Source organism: Cucurbita pepo, chromosome 8 (assembly GCF_057944985.1).
Source record: "Cucurbita pepo subsp. pepo isolate OVF chromosome 8, ASM5794498v1, whole genome shotgun sequence".
In the NCBI taxonomy this organism is placed as follows: domain Eukaryota; kingdom Viridiplantae; phylum Streptophyta; class Magnoliopsida; order Cucurbitales; family Cucurbitaceae; genus Cucurbita; species Cucurbita pepo.
Genome location: NC_141805.1, coordinates 9,515,617 through 9,533,779, shown reverse-complemented (window position 1 = coordinate 9,533,779; position 18,163 = coordinate 9,515,617). Strand labels below are relative to the sequence as shown.

At 35.9% G+C, this 18,163-nt stretch overlaps 2 protein-coding genes and 1 pseudogene across 2 annotated transcripts; all 3 read right to left on the bottom strand.

Moving 5' to 3' along the window:
• Nucleotides 1–200: 200 nt before the first annotated feature.
• On the bottom strand, nt 201–5,563 carry BAM4 (beta-amylase 4). The gene is made up of 10 exons (XM_023684678.2): nt 5,422–5,563; nt 3,348–3,584; nt 2,153–2,281; nt 1,756–2,005; nt 1,437–1,657; nt 1,295–1,372; nt 1,069–1,228; nt 730–983; nt 518–656; nt 201–444 (listed from the first exon to the last, which is right to left on the bottom strand). Exons 1-10 carry the CDS (start codon nt 5,424–5,426, stop codon nt 292–294), a joined length of 1,626 nt encoding a protein of 541 aa, XP_023540446.1. The 5' UTR covers nt 5,427–5,563; the 3' UTR covers nt 201–291.
• LOC111800868 (nuclear transcription factor Y subunit B-3 pseudogene) lies at nt 5,548–6,194 on the bottom strand (annotated as a pseudogene).
• A 1,625-nt stretch (nt 6,195–7,819) lies between these two features.
• Nucleotides 7,820–17,803, bottom strand: LOC111800804 (DEK domain-containing chromatin-associated protein 3). The gene is made up of 12 exons (XM_023684656.2): nt 17,646–17,803; nt 14,672–15,839; nt 14,555–14,588; nt 14,062–14,141; nt 13,799–13,858; nt 13,490–13,600; nt 11,940–12,020; nt 11,742–11,825; nt 9,509–9,956; nt 9,175–9,287; nt 8,587–8,617; nt 7,820–8,257 (listed from the first exon to the last, which is right to left on the bottom strand). The coding sequence occupies exons 2-12, from the start codon at nt 15,758–15,760 to the stop codon at nt 8,091–8,093; spliced, it is 2,298 nt and encodes a 765-aa protein (XP_023540424.2). The 5' UTR covers nt 15,761–15,839; nt 17,646–17,803; the 3' UTR covers nt 7,820–8,090.
• Between the last annotated feature and the right edge of the window lie 360 nt (nt 17,804–18,163).

Sequence of the window (18,163 nt, the reverse complement as noted above, 5' to 3'; positions counted from 1 at the left end):
CAGAATCAAGGGCTGAATAAGAACCTGAAAGAAGGGGTAGGAGTAGACGATGGTAGAGATCAAACAGTCAACGTCATCAAAGAAACTGTTGTTGTTGACGATTCATCGTCGGGTTTTATTTTATTTTAATTTTTTCTTTAATAAAAAAAAAATCATAAATTATGTTCTGAGAGTGGCAATGAATTGGTGTAGAAAACAAGTGCTACAATGAACATCCAAATGAATATTAATAGTGATGAACAATTGTTGTTGTGTTTACAGTAAGTAAAGGGGTTAAAACTATGTCACAGGTCAGTGGTCAGTGCTCATCATTCTAATGAAAGGGAGAAAGTTATTCCAGTTTTCTAACCTAAAAATCTTGTCATTCATTCTGAAAAACGTGAAGGATTTAACAACTGCTGCTAGTGGACGGCAACAATTGTAATGAATTTGCCAGAATCCATCCTGCAACCAACACAAAATTCATCAAAACACACAATTTTGAACACAAGGGAACCACAACACTCCCTGCATTTACCTTGTCGAACCGCTCGTTCGTGTTCCTCCCGGTCAAATGAATGACGTTTTGCTCTGAAGTTCCCACAATCTGTTTGAGTAATCTTTCTGGACTGCAGAAACAGGATGCTGGTGTTTCACTGTCCGCCATTTCTAAGCAGCTGCAAATAAAAACTCAGCTACATGAACCATCTAAGAGGAATGTGTATAACAATTTTGAGGGCAGAATCTTACGGAATGTGTAACGCTGCACCATGTCGGGACAGCATCGAGGTAACAGGATCGTAACCGTCCCTGCTTTCGGTATTGTAGTAACCAGCAGTAAGTTCTGCGGGATGAGATACTGTGTTGTACCACCAGTATATACCACCAAGCTTAGCCACTAATATAACAGAAGGCAGATTGTTTTTCTTATACTTTTTCAACAATTGAGCTGCCTTCTCAAGAATAGCATCTGCATGATGAATCAATCTACCACTATACCATTCCTACAAACAACTTTCTGCTATGTAAGCTACGAATAACAGATTGAATTTCGTGCGTTCGAAAAAACATTCGTTCGTTAATACGTACAAGGAAAAAGTGTCCGTAATCAGAGAGAAAGTTTTCGTCTCCCTCTTTGAAGAAAGGAGCAGCAGAGAGGGAGCTATTGTAGCCACCAGCATTCTGCGGTCCTCGCTCGCCCCATTGAGGCTTGCCTACTCGGCATGCGGCCATCTTCAAGTCGTCCATCCTAAATGAAAATTGAAAGTGAGGATTGAAAGAAAGCCATGATTATAATGAAAAGCTTCTGACTTACATGTATTTGTCATAGCATTGAAACTCGCCAATGCCGGGAAATCTCCATCTACCATCTTCAAAAGGATGTGCAGGGTACCTGTAAAAGGTTAAGCTCTCAAGCAAAACCATTGAAATTCTAGTTCAGATATCAATAAAAGTACCTAAGCTCTCCAGATGGGCCAAGACCAATGCTTATTTCCTCTATCAAATCTCCAATTAAGTGATCAAATTTGTTAACAAAGCTTAATATGAAGTCACCATAGCACTCGAGTGCAGTTCGGCCAGAAAAGAGAGGAAAATTATCCACTCCTAGAGTAAGGTAATCATCATTGGACATTCCCTTTTGATCTTGATAGTATATATCTCTGTTGTGAGCACCAATCTAAGCCACCAATGAATAGTATGATATCATTTGATCTTCATAGCATTGAGATTGTAAAAGTTCATTCAACAATCTAAGCCGTTTCAATTCAAACTAACCTCCAGAATCCACTGTGGAAGACTCACACCTTCTTGTCCTCTAAATGTCGAGCGCATGTTCGAATGAAACGACAAGGCAGCATGCAATTTCAATCCACAGTCGGATATCAATTTGAAAAGGTGTTCATAAAGAAACCAATCGTACGACAAAGGAGAGAAACGCTCTACGACTCCCCACCAAACCTCAACTGCTACTCCATGTACACCAGCTACCTTGAGTGCATTCAGAGATGCTCTTATGGCCTTGAATCTGAAGCAACAAGTTTGGAATAAAAATTTGAAGATCGGCCCATGAAACTCAAGAACAGATCATAATATATTCATGTTTTTCTTCATATTGTTTTGCAAATCAACATAACAGCATAACAGATGAGATAGTGAGTATCAAGGGGCTTACCTAGGAATCCTCATTTTCCCAGAAGGACCCGTTTCAAAAACATCGACAGGCAGCATCATAAACACTGGGACTTTGTTGCGTCTTGATGAATTCACTATTTTTGATCTTGATTTCTCCCGGGCTTCCATTCTGAAAAAACACCATCGATAATGTGACAGGAATTGAGATACCCATTGAAGTACAGGATCCCAACTAAAAATTACTTATACAGCTATCCTAGTTTCTACGAGCTGATCGCAATGTTCTTAGCAACAATGTTCTTAGCTTCAATGTTCTTAGCTTCAATGTTCTTAGCTTCAATGTTCTTAGCTTCAATGTTCTTAGCAACAATGTTCTTACCAACAATGTTCTTACCAACAATGTTCTTACCAACAATGTTCTTAACTTCAATGTTCTTAGCTTCAATGTTCTTAGCTTCAATGTTCTTAGCTTCAATGTTCTTAGCTTCAATGTTCTTAACTTCAATGTTCTTAACTTCAATGTTCTTAGCTTCAATGTTCTTAGCTTCAATGTTCTTAGCTTCAATGTTCTTAACTTCAATGTTCTTAACTTCAATGTTCTTAAGTTCAATGTTCTTAATTTCAATGTTCTTAATTTCAATGTTCTTAGCAACAATGTCACTTATCATAAAAAATTATTGTTCATTCTAGTCAAGCAACCACTAACATAATGGAACCTACTTGAACTATGAAGCAAAACATAAAAAAACTTACAGTATCAAGAAATAAAACATGCAAATGTCTAAATAGTGCACAATCTTGTATATCCTCTAGAATCAGTAACAAAAGAGAGAGTTTGAGATGGCTTATGATTATCTAACACAAGATCTTGAAAATTTTGAAAAGAACTTTGAATTGAATAAAGAACTTTTCACACTCATACGAATTTCAATCCCTGTCTTCAAGAAAGACAAAACGCGAAGCACAAATTCTACATCTGTAATGAAACTGAGACAAACAGCAGCAACGAAGAACTAATCGATCTCAAGACTCGCAAAGAAAGAATTCAAGTGATGAACACAAGAACTTCAAGCTTTCCGTAATTAAATTTGAAAGAATCCCCCATTTATCATCATAACAGCAAGAAACTTCTAATCTTCCCCTCAACCCCTCCAAATCAACTGGAAGGGCTTCTTAATAAGAATTCCCCTCATTATGAAACGAACACAACAAAATCACCAAAGAAAAAATTATACCGGATAATGCGATTGTTGCGCGCAGTCAATCCCCGTCTATCGACAAAACTATTCCTAAAGAATGGAATAGTCGAAAAACTCGAAAGATTCTTCTTGATTATCTGCTTCCCCTGAAACCTAGCTTCTCCAGGAAAACAGCTTCCCATTTCTCGGCACCTGCAAACCACTCCCCCACTCTCCACCGTAGCCATCACAAGAGAGAGGAAAGAAGAGAAACGCGAGAATTCTTCGACTGATCTGCAGAAATGGAGTAATGGATTGAGGCTTTGAAATCATATGATACTGATGGTGGGGAGTGGAACTAATATAGTCGCATTTTTCAGTGAAAGATCAAGAACGAGACCGATTTTCCGTTGCGGTTGTAACAATTTGAACATGGGAATTCGAGATGAAGAACACGAACCGATTACAAAAATCTAACGAACAGAAGTAACTCTGAACGATCTTTTATTGGGAAATCGGATTAAGACTTCAAATTTTGGTTTTGTGATTCTATATACGATCTTTTATTACCCTCCACTTGTCAATAAAAATCAAGAAAAAGTAATTCTCAGAAAAAAGAAAAAAAAAAATTAATAAAACGATCAAATCGAAATGTGATTTTTATGAAGCGTTCTTAGAGGAGAAAATAATTTATGTTATGTTTTTTTTAAAAAAAAGAATTTAATTCAAAATTTGAAAATTAAAAATAAAGTAGTTTTCAAAATCTTATTTTTGTTTTTAAAATTTAACTAAAAGTTTAAATGTATTCTTCAGAAAATAAAAATTATTATAAAAAAGATTTTTATGAATAAAAATTACCAAAATATACTAGGGGTGTACGTAAAACCTAAAAGTTCGAGTTGGTTGGATGGGTAACTCGATCTAACCTTGTTTCACAACTCAACCCTCTCTTTTCAAGTTGAGTTAGGGTTGGGTTGTTGGTTAACTTCAAAGATCAATAACAGATCAAAGAGATCATAAAATGGTTTCATTCAATAACTCATTGTTTAATTACCGCGCGTTATTGCCACTGCGACAAATGCTTTAGAGGAGTGACCATGTTTGGTACGAGATAAATCCAGGCAAAGTTAGAAGCCGAGTGTTGTTCCTCACGAGTGGACAACTAGACAATTGGCGTGGCAATTGGCATGGATGACAATGGATAGAGGTTGGACGACCATGCAATGATGCCAACATGGACGATGACGGATGAGACGAATAGATGCTAGCTATACGACAACACTGATAATGATGAGGCTAGCATTAGAAAACAAATAAAGGCCAGCAACTAACTAACGTGGAATCAGATCACTATACATGGATGGAGGCTAGTGACCAGTGAGCGACGAGTGTGGTGTCGAATCACGAGACACGAATGGATGTCATTAGATGGAGGTATGCAGTTGGTGGGTTAGGCCTGGGCGTATGTACTTTAGAAGTGTTGGGTCAAGTTGGGTTAACCCGACTAGACGCCCCTTAAACCTAGAACCCACCTGAACTCATCTGTTCGTAAAACTAAACTCAACCCAACTCTTATAATTCGGACGGGTCTTCTCATTATAATTTGATTTAGTTTAAGCATTAATTAATCATATTAATAAAGTTGTAATTAAGAGTATGAAATTTCCAACCTGGCATGAGTTATCCCAAAATGGATAAGAGAACTATCTACCAACGTGGCAGCGTCACCCATGATTGGCTGCGTCTCCATCAATCAACCCCTTCCCCTTTACTCATTTCTCACTTTTATTAAAATAAATAAATAAATAAATAATCCGACAAATAAGATTTTAAATATAGACGACAATCAAATATTAAATTCTCGACTTTAACAAATATCTATATATTTTATCATACTTTTTATAATATAAAGAAAGATCGAGACATTAAATCTATGACATAGTTTAAATTAATATAATTGTATAAAAAAAATTAATTAAATGAAAATTTTAATATTTAAATAAGTCTCTAATTATGGATGGATAGCTACCAAATTGGCCTCTAAGAAAAATATAAACAAGCCATAATAATAATTTAAGTTTATTTAAATTCTATAATTATGAATTTAAATACATTTTATGAAATACTTTACCTCATATTATTTGTCTAAGTCAAATATATTTGGATGGCTGAGATGCAGTCGCCTGGATGGTGATGGTGGCCCATGTACTATTTATTGGGCCGGGCCCAATCAAATCCAATGGGCTAAGCTAGCCATCTAGTTGGGCCGACCCGTAGAATTAAACGCAGGCCCATCCCAACGCGGCCCATTAGAACCATAAACATTTGGAGGCATATTCATCGTCATCATCGTTCCCATCCCACCACCAAATTCAGCGCCGCCGTCAAAATACGCACTATTCGCAGCTGTAGAAGCGGCAGCGCTACCACTACCGCCGTCGCGCGAGGCGAGCGTAGTCTTCTCGCCTTCAATTTCTCGAAAGCGCTGGAGGTAAACCTTGAGAGGATCGACGTAATCTTCGAACCCTAACGTCGCCATGGCCCAAAGTAAATCGTCGCCGTTGATCGTCTTTCGCTTCTCCTTATGGCACTTGTCGGAGGCCTCGCCTGTGATGAAACTGATAAACTCCGAGACGCATTCTTGGACGGTCTCTTTGGCTTCCTTCGAGATTTTCGCGTTCCCTGGGAGGGCCTTTTTCATAATCCGGCCGACGTTCGCGATCGGGAGGAGTCTGTCGTGCTCCCGCGGAGACGGTGATTTGTGGTTGCCGCCGGCAGAGTCGTTGTCGGAGTCCGCCATGGAAGGAGATTTGGGATTTTGATGCGTTCTTGGTGATGAAGGAATATGGGAAATCGAAATCTGATTTTTGTAGAAGTTGGATAGTTGTAAAGTTTCAACCAATTAGGCCGTAAACACTCCATGATTAGAATCGAAATTTGTTTTGAAATTTCTAAGCAATAATTTTAATTTCTCATAAAAAAATTAATACATATTTTTAATTTAGTATTTCTTTTTAATTTTTATACTTTATAAACATATTTGCTCCCGAATAAATTGTTCGAGCCCACAATTATGTACCGAATTCTTTGAGGGTCTTCTTTTATCCATTTACGCAGTGAGTGGAGTTAGGCACAAAATTGTTCCTCTCGAAAAAGAACATTAATTGTACTTTGTTAGGTCAACATCGACACTAAGTGACGAAGTTAGGAGAACGAACTTTGTTAGGTCGACATCGACACTGAGAGACGAAGCTAGGAGAACGAACTTTGTTGGGTCGACATTGACACTGAGAGACGAAGCTAGGGGAACGAACTTTGTTGGGTCGACATCGACACTGAGAGACGAAGCTAGGAGAACGAACTTTGTTGGGTCGACATCGACACTGAGAGACGAAGCTAGGAGAACGAACTTTGTTGGGTCGACATCGACACTGAGAGATGAAGCTAGGGGAACGAACTTTGTTGGGTCAGCATCGACACTGAGAAACGAAGCTAGGGGAACGAACTTTGTTGGGTCAGCATCAACACTGAGAAACGAAGCTAGGGGAACGAACTCGTTATTTTATTATCATGAATGTTCGTTAATTGATTTCTCATTAATATACTTTTAATATCTTATTTATTTAAATTGAAAGTATATGAATTTTGTTACCAATAAAGTTGGCATATTTTTTATATTTTGATATTTTTATATTACAGAAAAAACATATTAATTTATATTTAAATAAAGCTACAAATATATATATATATATATATATATATATATATATATATATATATATATATATATATATATATTTGTTTTATTAATATTAATTTTTTAAAGATATGGGTGGTCCCCACCACCACTTTCAATATTTTTTCTTTTTGCTGTCCTCCCTTCAATTGGTCACAAATGAAGTGCTCCATTACCTTTTAAGTGGGTATTTTTGTCTTTTTCACTCCTTTTATCATTCCTTTTTAAATATTTTTAAAAATGTTATTTGAACAAATTAATAATATTAAATGGGGTTCAACTTTTAGTCTCATTAATTTAATATTAGATTTTAATATGAACCGTCGAATACATTTTATTGAGTACAGGTATCCTATAACTTTATTGACCGTTATTCTTTACATTATGATATATGAATTAACTATGTGATGCAAGTACTTACTTCTATGTTGATATGATCTTGTTAGAGACACCATGATGTACTATATATGATAAACACGAGCGAAATACCATTGTCTTGTGAAAAATTTACGACATAATAAGCATTATGTACATCATCTCATTATCCCATAATTTTTAATGCCGCTGTATGATCATGGATGTTGAAGTGCGTACACCTTGACATTATTTGCTATCCTTCTTTTCCATTGATTTTCAGCCGCATGAGCGTGCACCAATCTAAAATCAGGTCTAAAGGTACGTTAATAAGCTCACCTAATGAGTTCATGTGTGCATGCATGAACCGTTGACATACTATGCATCCAGCCTAATAGTAGATACTATGTATATAGTATATATATAATGTCACAAGGTCTAAACCTGAAGTCGAAAAATTCCTTAATGGTCAGTGAATATATCCATGGAATTATTCCCAACAGTATTTATAAGTCAGTATAAAGAAACTGCAATATTTGCAACTATGAGCAACAGCTAATCTCGTTTCTAATTAAAATACTAATCTCTCATTAGAAGTAAACATGGTTGACACGGACAAATAAATTACATCCACCTTTACAACAGACTCACTGATTTTGAGGGCGTTCATATATGTTGTTAGACAAATCCCAGGGCCAACTCTTGGCAACTCAAGTTTCCACCTCTTGAGCGGCCTGTTTTACATCCTTCTCGGCATCGGCATCGCCTTCGCCGTCCTCTTCGTCTTCTGCTTCATCTGCTAGTTTCGTGAGCTCTTCTTGGATCATAAGTTTTATCGATGACTTTTGTGCGGTGAGATCCATCTTGAATTGCCCAGCTGAGAAATCACAAGCAGATCAGAAGGGACATGTTTGAAAATGGTGTTCAATATGGAATACTCTATAAGAACACTTGATAGGTGTTCTATTTTCTTTCTTCCAAATTGTACTACGTTGAAAAGGGTAAATCTCAAACAAGTTATAAAATCAGATCAATTGATTCAATGATCTCTATATTTTTCATGAATCAATGGAACATACAACAATTTCTTCTGTTTATTTGAAGATATCTCAAATGGTGGTGATCAAGAAATACAATACTCAAGACATCTTGTATAAAGGATAAGTTCAACAAACCACAAAATATCCAAGTAGATAAGAAACATACCAAGTTGCTTTAGAATGTCGGTGAAGGTGGCCTGCATAATCGAAAAACGAGCTACGCGTTATTTTGTGATTACAGAATGTGGCTAACATTTACTATCAGAACCAAGCACAAAACATAATATTCCTTAGACACGGAGATTTTTAGAAACTAAGGCTAGCGAAAACAGAAACTCTTATGTTAATCCATCCTCAGTTTATTTGTCTTTCTCCGTAACTCTAAATCATTCATCCTTCAAAGCCAACAATTTCTAGAACCGCAACCATTGCCTTACCAACCATCTTTTGTATTGGCTTTACACTTGAACCAGTGAACAGGCAGCTGTTAAAAGTCATAATATTTTGCACTAACACAAGAAAGAATCTAATAGCTCAGATATGCATTTATTTAATCACAAATGTCCACATGAGAAGGGAAGATCAAGTGACAGTTAATGCTTGTAAACGCATGATAGCAGTTCTAAAAACCACCAGAAACGCATGAATCTCCAACAGCCAGAAAATCATGCTCAATTACAGCTAAAATATCAAGTATTGAAGTAAGCTTGCCAACTAAACTTTAAGTAGCCAGTATGAATACAGTGACACTTACCGTAGTGAAGTCGACTACTTTAAGAATTTCACATATTGCATCCCTAAGCACATCATCGCTTGGCCTTGTTTTCTCTTCCTTGGTCTTGTCCTTCCCTTTCGTAATCTTCTTCCCTAAAACATACACCAATGGCGTAAATAACGCAGAAAAAGAACACAGTGTCCGTCATCCCTTAGGGTCCCAAACAGATTAAAGTAATACCAGAAAATTGGAGCTCAGAAGATTAATAATGAAAAGCACACAAATTTTTATTTTTATGTCCCAAGCAAGAAAAGAATAGAACAAGAAGACGAACAAAACATAACAAACAAGTTGAAAGAGATATGACAGGTACCAGGCTTCTCCTTGGCAGCAGATTTTGGTGGAGTTGAGGCCTTGCTTACTTTTTCGCTATTCTTCTTCCTAGAGAATACCTTAGGACTATCACTGTCATCAATCTTAGCACGACTTGCTGATGACCTCTTCGATGTTGATTTTGCTGAATCGGATTTATTGGAACTTGTAACTTTCTTGCTTCTTGCTTTTCCTACAGATCCCCTCTTTCTAGATGAACGTTTTGAACTTGCTCTGGGTTTTTCCTCCTCAGACTCATCAGTTGGGTCATTGATATCTTCACTTTCTGGCTGCTCGGACATTTCATCATCAGATTTTTCTGTGGTTCCATTCTCATTTTCCTTGTCATTTTCTTCTTCTGCTTCCTTCTCTTCTTCTGACTCACCATCTTCATCACTTGTATCTCTTGTCATCTCAGATCTTGCAGTATTTCCTCTTTTTCTACGACTCTAGAGTCAACCCAGAAATAAAATGAAATAAGTAGTTAATATAAACAATAGATTAAAATACAGCACTCCAAGCACTACAAGAGACCAAGTACTCTCCCCTGTTTTTCTTCAGAGGTGCACTCTTTATTCATTCAGAGAGACCCATTGTATGCCCATCTACTTTTTATGCTAATACAAAGTGAGACCCACACCCCCATAAAACTAGCTCGACTTGATCCACTTGCCAGACTTCCTTCTAGCACGTGTAGAACGCACTGGAGGCAAGGAATCCTTATCATTAAGTCTTAAGAAGGATAAATAACAAGAGGAAGTGACATCCAAAGAAAAGTAATAACATTGAATTCTCCACAGAGAGAAATGAGGGAACTAATACGTGGATAGGTAAAGTTAAAGGGATGCCACAGTAAGTAAATAACTGTTGTTTCTCCCCAAGGTATAGCCACAGAAACAGTATTCTAAAGAAAAAAATACCTTTATTGACAAATCCTTTGAGCACATCAAATAGGCAAGGTTAAAAAGATGCCAAATCATCAAAAAAAAAAAAAAAAAAAAAAAAAAATCAAAGAGAAGTGAGAAACCAATATGTGGATATAGCTTCAAATCAAGGCCAGCCACAAGGACCATGACAACAGACAAGGTCGGGCTAGAGAATTGATACCACTTGATTGACTATCCTGTTATTGCTTCAATTCCGAACCAGAATCTAAAACAAGCTTGAATGATCTATAAATCTTTAACTTTGGAACTTATACTATGAAAGTACATAACTATAGTTACAACAAGGTGGCAACTCCACATAAGAGCTAAAGGGTAGTGGATTCAAAGATGTCAAAATTTTGGATCTTATTTCTCGAAGATCAGAGCATTCTGATCCTTCAAAGTGGTCACAAGAAAGCCCGAGCAGTGTTGGTCCAAAGAATCCTTTTGTCCTTGAACAGGTGGCCCAATAAGGGAGAAGAAAATTAATTCAAAACTTCATCTAAAAGCACTATAGATAAAGTTTTTGTTTCTGTTACTAGAATTTCTCAAACTATTTTAATTATTGAAAATTTTAAATTGGTTAAATGAATTCTTTAAAATTTTACCAACACTACCCATTTTTATCCAACGAAACTGTTCCCTATCCAAAAAGAAAAAAGTAGTCGAACGCTACCAAGCATTAAAAATACGCTTTTGTCTTCCTTAAGCACTTTAAAAGGCATGTCAAACACACAAAATCCTTTTCTCCGAATCATGAAGACAAGGGCGTCACTGGCAGGAAGTGATAAAGAGGGCTCAATTCAAAGGCTTTCCAATAAATGCATCAAACACTTCCTAAAATACAGAATTTCAAACATTCATTTTTTTTCTTTGATGAAAAACTGAAATTACAAAAGGGAATTAACAAGGGGCTCCCCCCAATCCAAGAGAATCAAACCAAGGGAAGAATTTCAAGCATTCGTGACCAGATACTACATTAACGGAAATAATTTTCCTAAATTTTGAGATACAGGGCGAGTAGGGTAAGTATTCAAAACAAATGATTTTCTTTCAAAAATCAAAAGAAAAGAAATAAGAAAATATCTTATCATGAAGACCAACATAACTCAGCAACTTCCTCAGGCATCTGAAGGCTGAAAACAGAAGATACCATCTCATTTATACTTGAGCTACCTAACTAGTACGGAACATAAAGACATAACAGGAGAATTCAAAGATAAAAAAACATTCAAGGTGTGAATTAAGATGGGTATAAACAAGGCCTAGAATTCACCAATTATACTCCCAGAGAGAAAAGAGTGCCACCTTTGCCGACTGTTTTGAACTATTGTCTCCAGGAGTTGATATTCCTCCTTTTACAGTCCGTTTACGCTTTTTACCCTTGCTTGACTGTAATTAACAACATCAAAATTTAAGAAACTAGATCCAGATTTTGGGTAAATATAAAGGAAGCATTTGATTGGGAAGATTGAGCTTGTTTGCAATCAGGAGGGGTAAAATAACCTTTTCTATTTCTGCAAGGAGAACAGTACTTGTAGCATGAGGAGCCATTAAAAATTCTATGAGCTTGCCAATAACATCTTCCTGAATCAAGACAAAGAAATAACATCAAACTCGAGCAATGAAAAACTATATATATGTTCTTAATAAAAACCCAAGTTTTCAATGAGAAAAAAATAAAAGGAAAAATAAGGGTATACAAAAAGAAAAACAGGCTCACAAAAGGAGTCTTCAACAAATTACAAGAATGGATTCCAATCCAAAAGAATAATCCTAAACTGATGATTACAAAAAAGAACGATTCATAGATGGTCTATCATAAGGACACATTAACTCACAACCTCACACACTCGAAGATTCTCCAACCCACTAAATTTTCTACAATTCATCCAGAGAGGCACTTCCCATAAAATAGAAAAAAAGCAAGCATGCCACAAGACTCTTCCTTTATCACGAAAGGGAGTTCATCAAAATCTCCAACATAGAGGGTGAAATCCTTGTTACGCACCATATCCACCCCAAACACCCAGACAATATATATGTTTTCTTTTGGAAAAAGAAAAACCAAACCTTCAAGTTTCAATGTTAAAATCTCCCCAACATCCCCTTCTTATCAAAATACCATTTCTAAGAACCATGCTAACATAATCTTTCCTTCTAACAACGACACAAGAAAATACTTACTTTTATTAATTCTAGAATATACACATTGGAAAAAGAATCCATGAAAGCATTGTTGGGTTAGCTAAAAGTCATTCCTCTTCCTCATCCACTTTCTTTTTCTTCTATTTATTTTCATGGACAGCGTATGTTCAAAACAACACTGTTCTTTCTTATTAAATAAATTACGGACAAGTTACTATTATTTTTTTTAATAAGAGATTGAGCTTCCACTGATAGTGAAAGAATACAAGGGCAAACAAAAAACAGCAGAACATGAATAATCTAACAATACAAAACAGGCTTCCATTACATGACAATAAGACCTAATGGATAATTACAAAAGTCCTAGGCCACCATGCCTAAGTATAGACATGCGATCACAAAGCACAGGTCTCTTAAGATTAATTTTTAACATCCCCCACCACACACACACACAAAAAGGGAAAAAGAACTATGAATGCCGTCTTAAACAACTAATTACTCCTATAACATTATATTCAATATCAACGTTGGTGGATATCACTTTTTCTTAAAGACAATCGTCTTTTACAGCATGAATCTTACAGGAAAAAAAATCCTAGCATAGCAGATAAATTATTAAAAGGCTACTTATGGAAAGAAAGTTCAGTGCATGAACAATAAGGATATGATATTGGCAAACAATGGACCCAATTTGAAATCAGTCCTCGTTATAAGGATGCAAAATTTGATAAAAGTCCCAATGATTGATTGTTACAATTAGAGGAAATATAAGATCAACTTTTTCAGCGAAATAAAATATAATTTAGATGTGAACCTTTCACTTTCATTATCAATGCACTTTTAAGAATGATCTGTCCCAAATGCAGACCTAGGAATGCCAGTACAGCAAAATAGAGTATCAAACAGACCTTTCTTGTGGTAGCCTTCACATCAGGAATGTCAAGCACATCACACAATTCCAATAATTTCTCTTTATGACACTTGTCAAATTTTTCTTTGACTTTATTCTTTTGTTTTTCCTGCAAAGAATGGAACTTGCATGATAAAATCTCAGCAAGATAGTGCCTTCACTACCATATGATAGACAGGCTACATGTGAAACAACAAAGTCTGAGAAATTGAAACTTCTGCTAAAAATTTGTAATCCTCCCGATAATTACTAATTACTTCCAGATAGAAACATTTCATATTGGTAGGCACCACATACAATATTTTACCTCATCTCCATGCCACACAAAACCTGAAAACCTGGATATGTTGCTCTTAATCTGAAATGCCTGGAGGAAAGGGTAGACAAAAGAAAGAAACAGATGTTAGATGCAAATACTCCATGACTACATTCCAAGTCATAAACCAGAACATCAGAAACACCAAACGGTACTGCTTGTTATCACTTCGCAATATGGATGTGTAAATTCAGGAATCATTCATCAAAGGACAAGATGATTAACCTACGAGAAAACCACTTAGTCATAAGTACCTTTCCTCTCCTTCCAAATAGAATTGAATGAAGCAGCCTGAAGATGTCATCAGCCTTCTTCCTTGAGAGTTTGAATGCCACTAAAACAAAAGCCCTCCTTTTTCAGAGTTCATTTATCATATATACATATATATATATATATTATTAGGCTATGCATAACTCAGAAGTATATGTGGGAAACAAAATAAAAAATGGCTTGAAACAGGAAATTTTATACTACTTCATTACTTCAGCTGCTATGTCAGAAAACAATCCAAGGCATGAAAAATGAAATTATGCACATACTTTAAAATGGTAGATTAAAGGATAATGAATATATTAAAGACAACACATTAACAAATTATTCTTCGAAGGAATCTGAGCAACAAATAAAGGACATGTCAAAACCATAGTATACAATAATCCACCATAAACGTGTAGGAGGGAATAATATAAAAGAAAAATGGGATGCACAACAACAAACTGTAAGATGATTATAGGATGCATATCATACCATTGGGTATATCTTTAAGTGGAGTACCACGGCCCTGAAATTTTCAACAAAAAGAAATAGAATCAATGCCCTAAAAATATACCAAACTCTCCAGGAAGGCCAAATGAAATATAATACCTTTTCGATATGGAATTCCTTCACAACACATCTTTCTATAGATGCCACCAACCTTTCAACTGATTTTCGCTCACGAACAGGGCGATCAATAATGGGAGTCTTTATCTCTACCTCATCCTTTTCATCCTCTTCATTCTTTCCTTTTGATTTAACCGCACCCCTTCTCTTTCTTGCTTTCTTTGTTTTCCCTTCCTTGGGATCTTCATCCTTCAATTCCTTGTCATCCTCTTCCATATGGCTGTCAACCTTCTCTACCTTATCTTTAGCATCCTCTTTTTCTTCTTCATTTTCCTCATCTTTGGCATCCTCAATTTCTTTGTCCTTGGCATCCTCAATTTCTTCTTCCTTGGCATCCTCAATTTCTTCGTCCTTGGCTTCCTCAATTTCTTCATCTTTAGCATCCTCAACTTCTTCGTCCTTGGCATCCTCAACTTCTTCATCCTTGGCATCCTCAATTTCTTCATCCTTGGCATCCTCAATTTCTTCATCCTTGGCATCCTCAATTTCTTCATCCTTGGCATCCTCAATTTCTTCATCCTTGGCATCCTCGAAGACCTCGACCTCTTCATCCTTGGCATCCTCAATTTCTTCGTCCTTGGCCTCAATTTCTTCATCCTTGGCATCCTCTACATCTTTGACATCCACATTTTCTTCATCTTTGATATCCACATTTTCTTCAATCTTCTTGTCATTTGGAAGCACATCTTCCTCCTTTTCCTCCTTCACAGTTTCTTCATTGCTTTCCTCATCTTCCTTGATCTTAGGTTTCTCTTCCATTTTAGTGGCCTCTGCCTTCTCATCAGTACACTGCTCAATTTCCGGTTCTTTCACTCCATTCTCCAACCCATTAGGCACAGTCTCGTTGATTTTTTCCAGTTCACTGATTCCATTTGTCACAGTTTCAGTGGTATTTGTCATTTTATCTTCTTCAGTGGTTTCATTGTCCACTGTCTCAACGTTATTTTTCATTTTATCTCCTTTATTGTTTCCATTTTCCACGGTCTCAATGGTATTTGTTTTTAAATCTCCACCACTGGCTTCATTTTTTGTATTCTCAAAGGTATTATTTGTTGCATCTTCTTGACCCATGATTGATATACCTCAAATTAATCTACAGAAAACCGCAATCTCCTCACGTGCACATCTTTGTCTAGTCACATGAATAAAACTACACAAAATATAAAAGTACACAACCATTCAATATGAATGTTAAATACACACATTATATGGAAAGTAAACTAAATTATAAATCCGTACTAATGCTACTACTCTAGTGATTTGGAGTAACAATAAATAGCATATCAGTATTTTTGTTTGTAGGGGGACTACTTCAAAAGAAAGTGTTCAAATTTATTGGCTCTGCAGGAGAATATCACAATCCTTAAGGTACTCAATGCCTCAACTGTACATACTGATAAAAAATGAACATTTGCTGTGGGGAATGCTTGACGATAGATGAGGATGCTAAGTTATGATGTTCACAAATTCTAAACCATGAATAATTTAAGATTCAAATTTCCTTTGGAATGAGACAGTTTGCTATGAATGAAATGAAAACTTCTTGGAAATAAAAGCATTTTACTACAATACTCTTACAGTAATTGATAACTTCCTAAGGGTTAATGCGACAATAGATTTCTTTTTGGGCTGATGCGACAATAGATTTCTTTTTCTCTTATAAAAAACAATAGAATTTTTTAAGTTGAATCTAACCAACCCTTTTTGGAAAAAAATTACGGTTAAATTGCTAAATTTGGTCCCTACTGTTTTAAAGTTTTCAATGCTTTTAGGTTTCAATTTGGTAACAATAATTCGATCAAATCTCATAAATCATTCTCCTTGTAAGTCGTAATCATAATGGAAATGATGACACATTCTCTATTTTCTATTTTATGACAATGAGCTGGTGTCAAATGGAGTTACTAGACTGTATTAGGATGTATTAGGATTTAGAACCTGAGTAAGAAAACAGAGGAAAAATGGTGGGCTTATAGATGAATAAAATATGGTTAAAGAATGACTTGTGAGGTAGTAGAACCAAACCTTAAAGGGTTTGTTTGAAATATTATCTGGATTCAAGTTTCTTGATTTTAGATTCACTAAATCAAATGAATTCAATGGACTTCTATGCAGTGAGTTTATTTATGAAAAACAATATTAGACTGTATTTGAATTCTGTGACTGACAAAGTGATAAGTTAGAATATAGCAATTACATACTTCCAATGTTTCAAGATTCTACTTGGATCACCACCCTAAACTTTTAGAACCATAGGAATAAAATTGGTAATTTAACCTAAATTTTTTTGTGGATGAAAACAAGATCTGGATTCATCTTTACTTCCATACAACTTTAACTTAAGCACAACAAAGAATTCACTTCAAATCTGAACATAAAAATTAAAGGTATCAGTTCAAATCAATTGCCATTCGGAATCCTTTGAAATCCTTCAGAAAAGCAAAATTTAAGAAAAGACAGTAACACAAACTCGAAGCAAATAAATAAAAACAATATCATTCAGAAGGATCGCTAGAAAAGAGAACACCATAAGCGGCAATAGCATCACTACTTAAAATCCTCAATTCAACAAAGAATTATCAACAGTGGAAGTATATAAGATGCATCATGCATGACATTCAACCCACAAAAAAAACTCTGCATTTGAACCTGAGAAAAACCAATTAAAATGAACACAAAGAATTCGGCCATAATTTCATAATAGATCAGTAGTAAAACGAGCACTCCCGCACAGAGAGCTAAAAGAGATTAACAAAAACAGCTCCGAAGAAACAAAACACACTAAATTCACCCAAAAAAAACAAAAAGAAAGAACAAAATCAGCACAGGACCATCCGAAACCCTAATCCTACAAATCCAGAGCATTCCACAGCAACAAACCCCCAAAATTGCGGAATTGCAAGAAATGGAAAAGCCCTATAAGAGAAGAGTACAAGTCTAAGGAGCTAAAACTCACTGAATTTCAGAGCTTCGGTAATCGATTCGAGCGTCGAACAGAAAGTCGTCGGAGTTCTACTGTCTCACTGTCGCCTCTCAGCTCCGTAGATAACTCTTTTTTTTTTTTTTTTTTCGACTTCGTTTCGTATTCCTTTCACTTTTTTCTTAATATTTAAATTTGTAATAAAATAAACTTAAGTCCTTCTCCGAGTATTTATACTTCGGACGTCAAATCCGGAATTTAAAACCAGTTAAAAGCCACGTAGGAGACTTTTGTCAGCTGACGTGGAAGCAGTTTTTTGCGAGGAGGAAATCGACGGTAGGATGGAGTTTAAATGGCATATGGATATTGGACGGTTTGGATGTGAAGTTCGTTTCTTCTTCGAGGATCACAGGGCCCACACACAACATAGGCCACTTTGGCGTGAATTTTTGGCGCCGCCATACATTTGTGAGTTGTGACGTGGCGTACAAACTTAAAATGGAAAATTATATTTAATAAATCAATTATTTTTTAAGACCTATCAATATCAAATT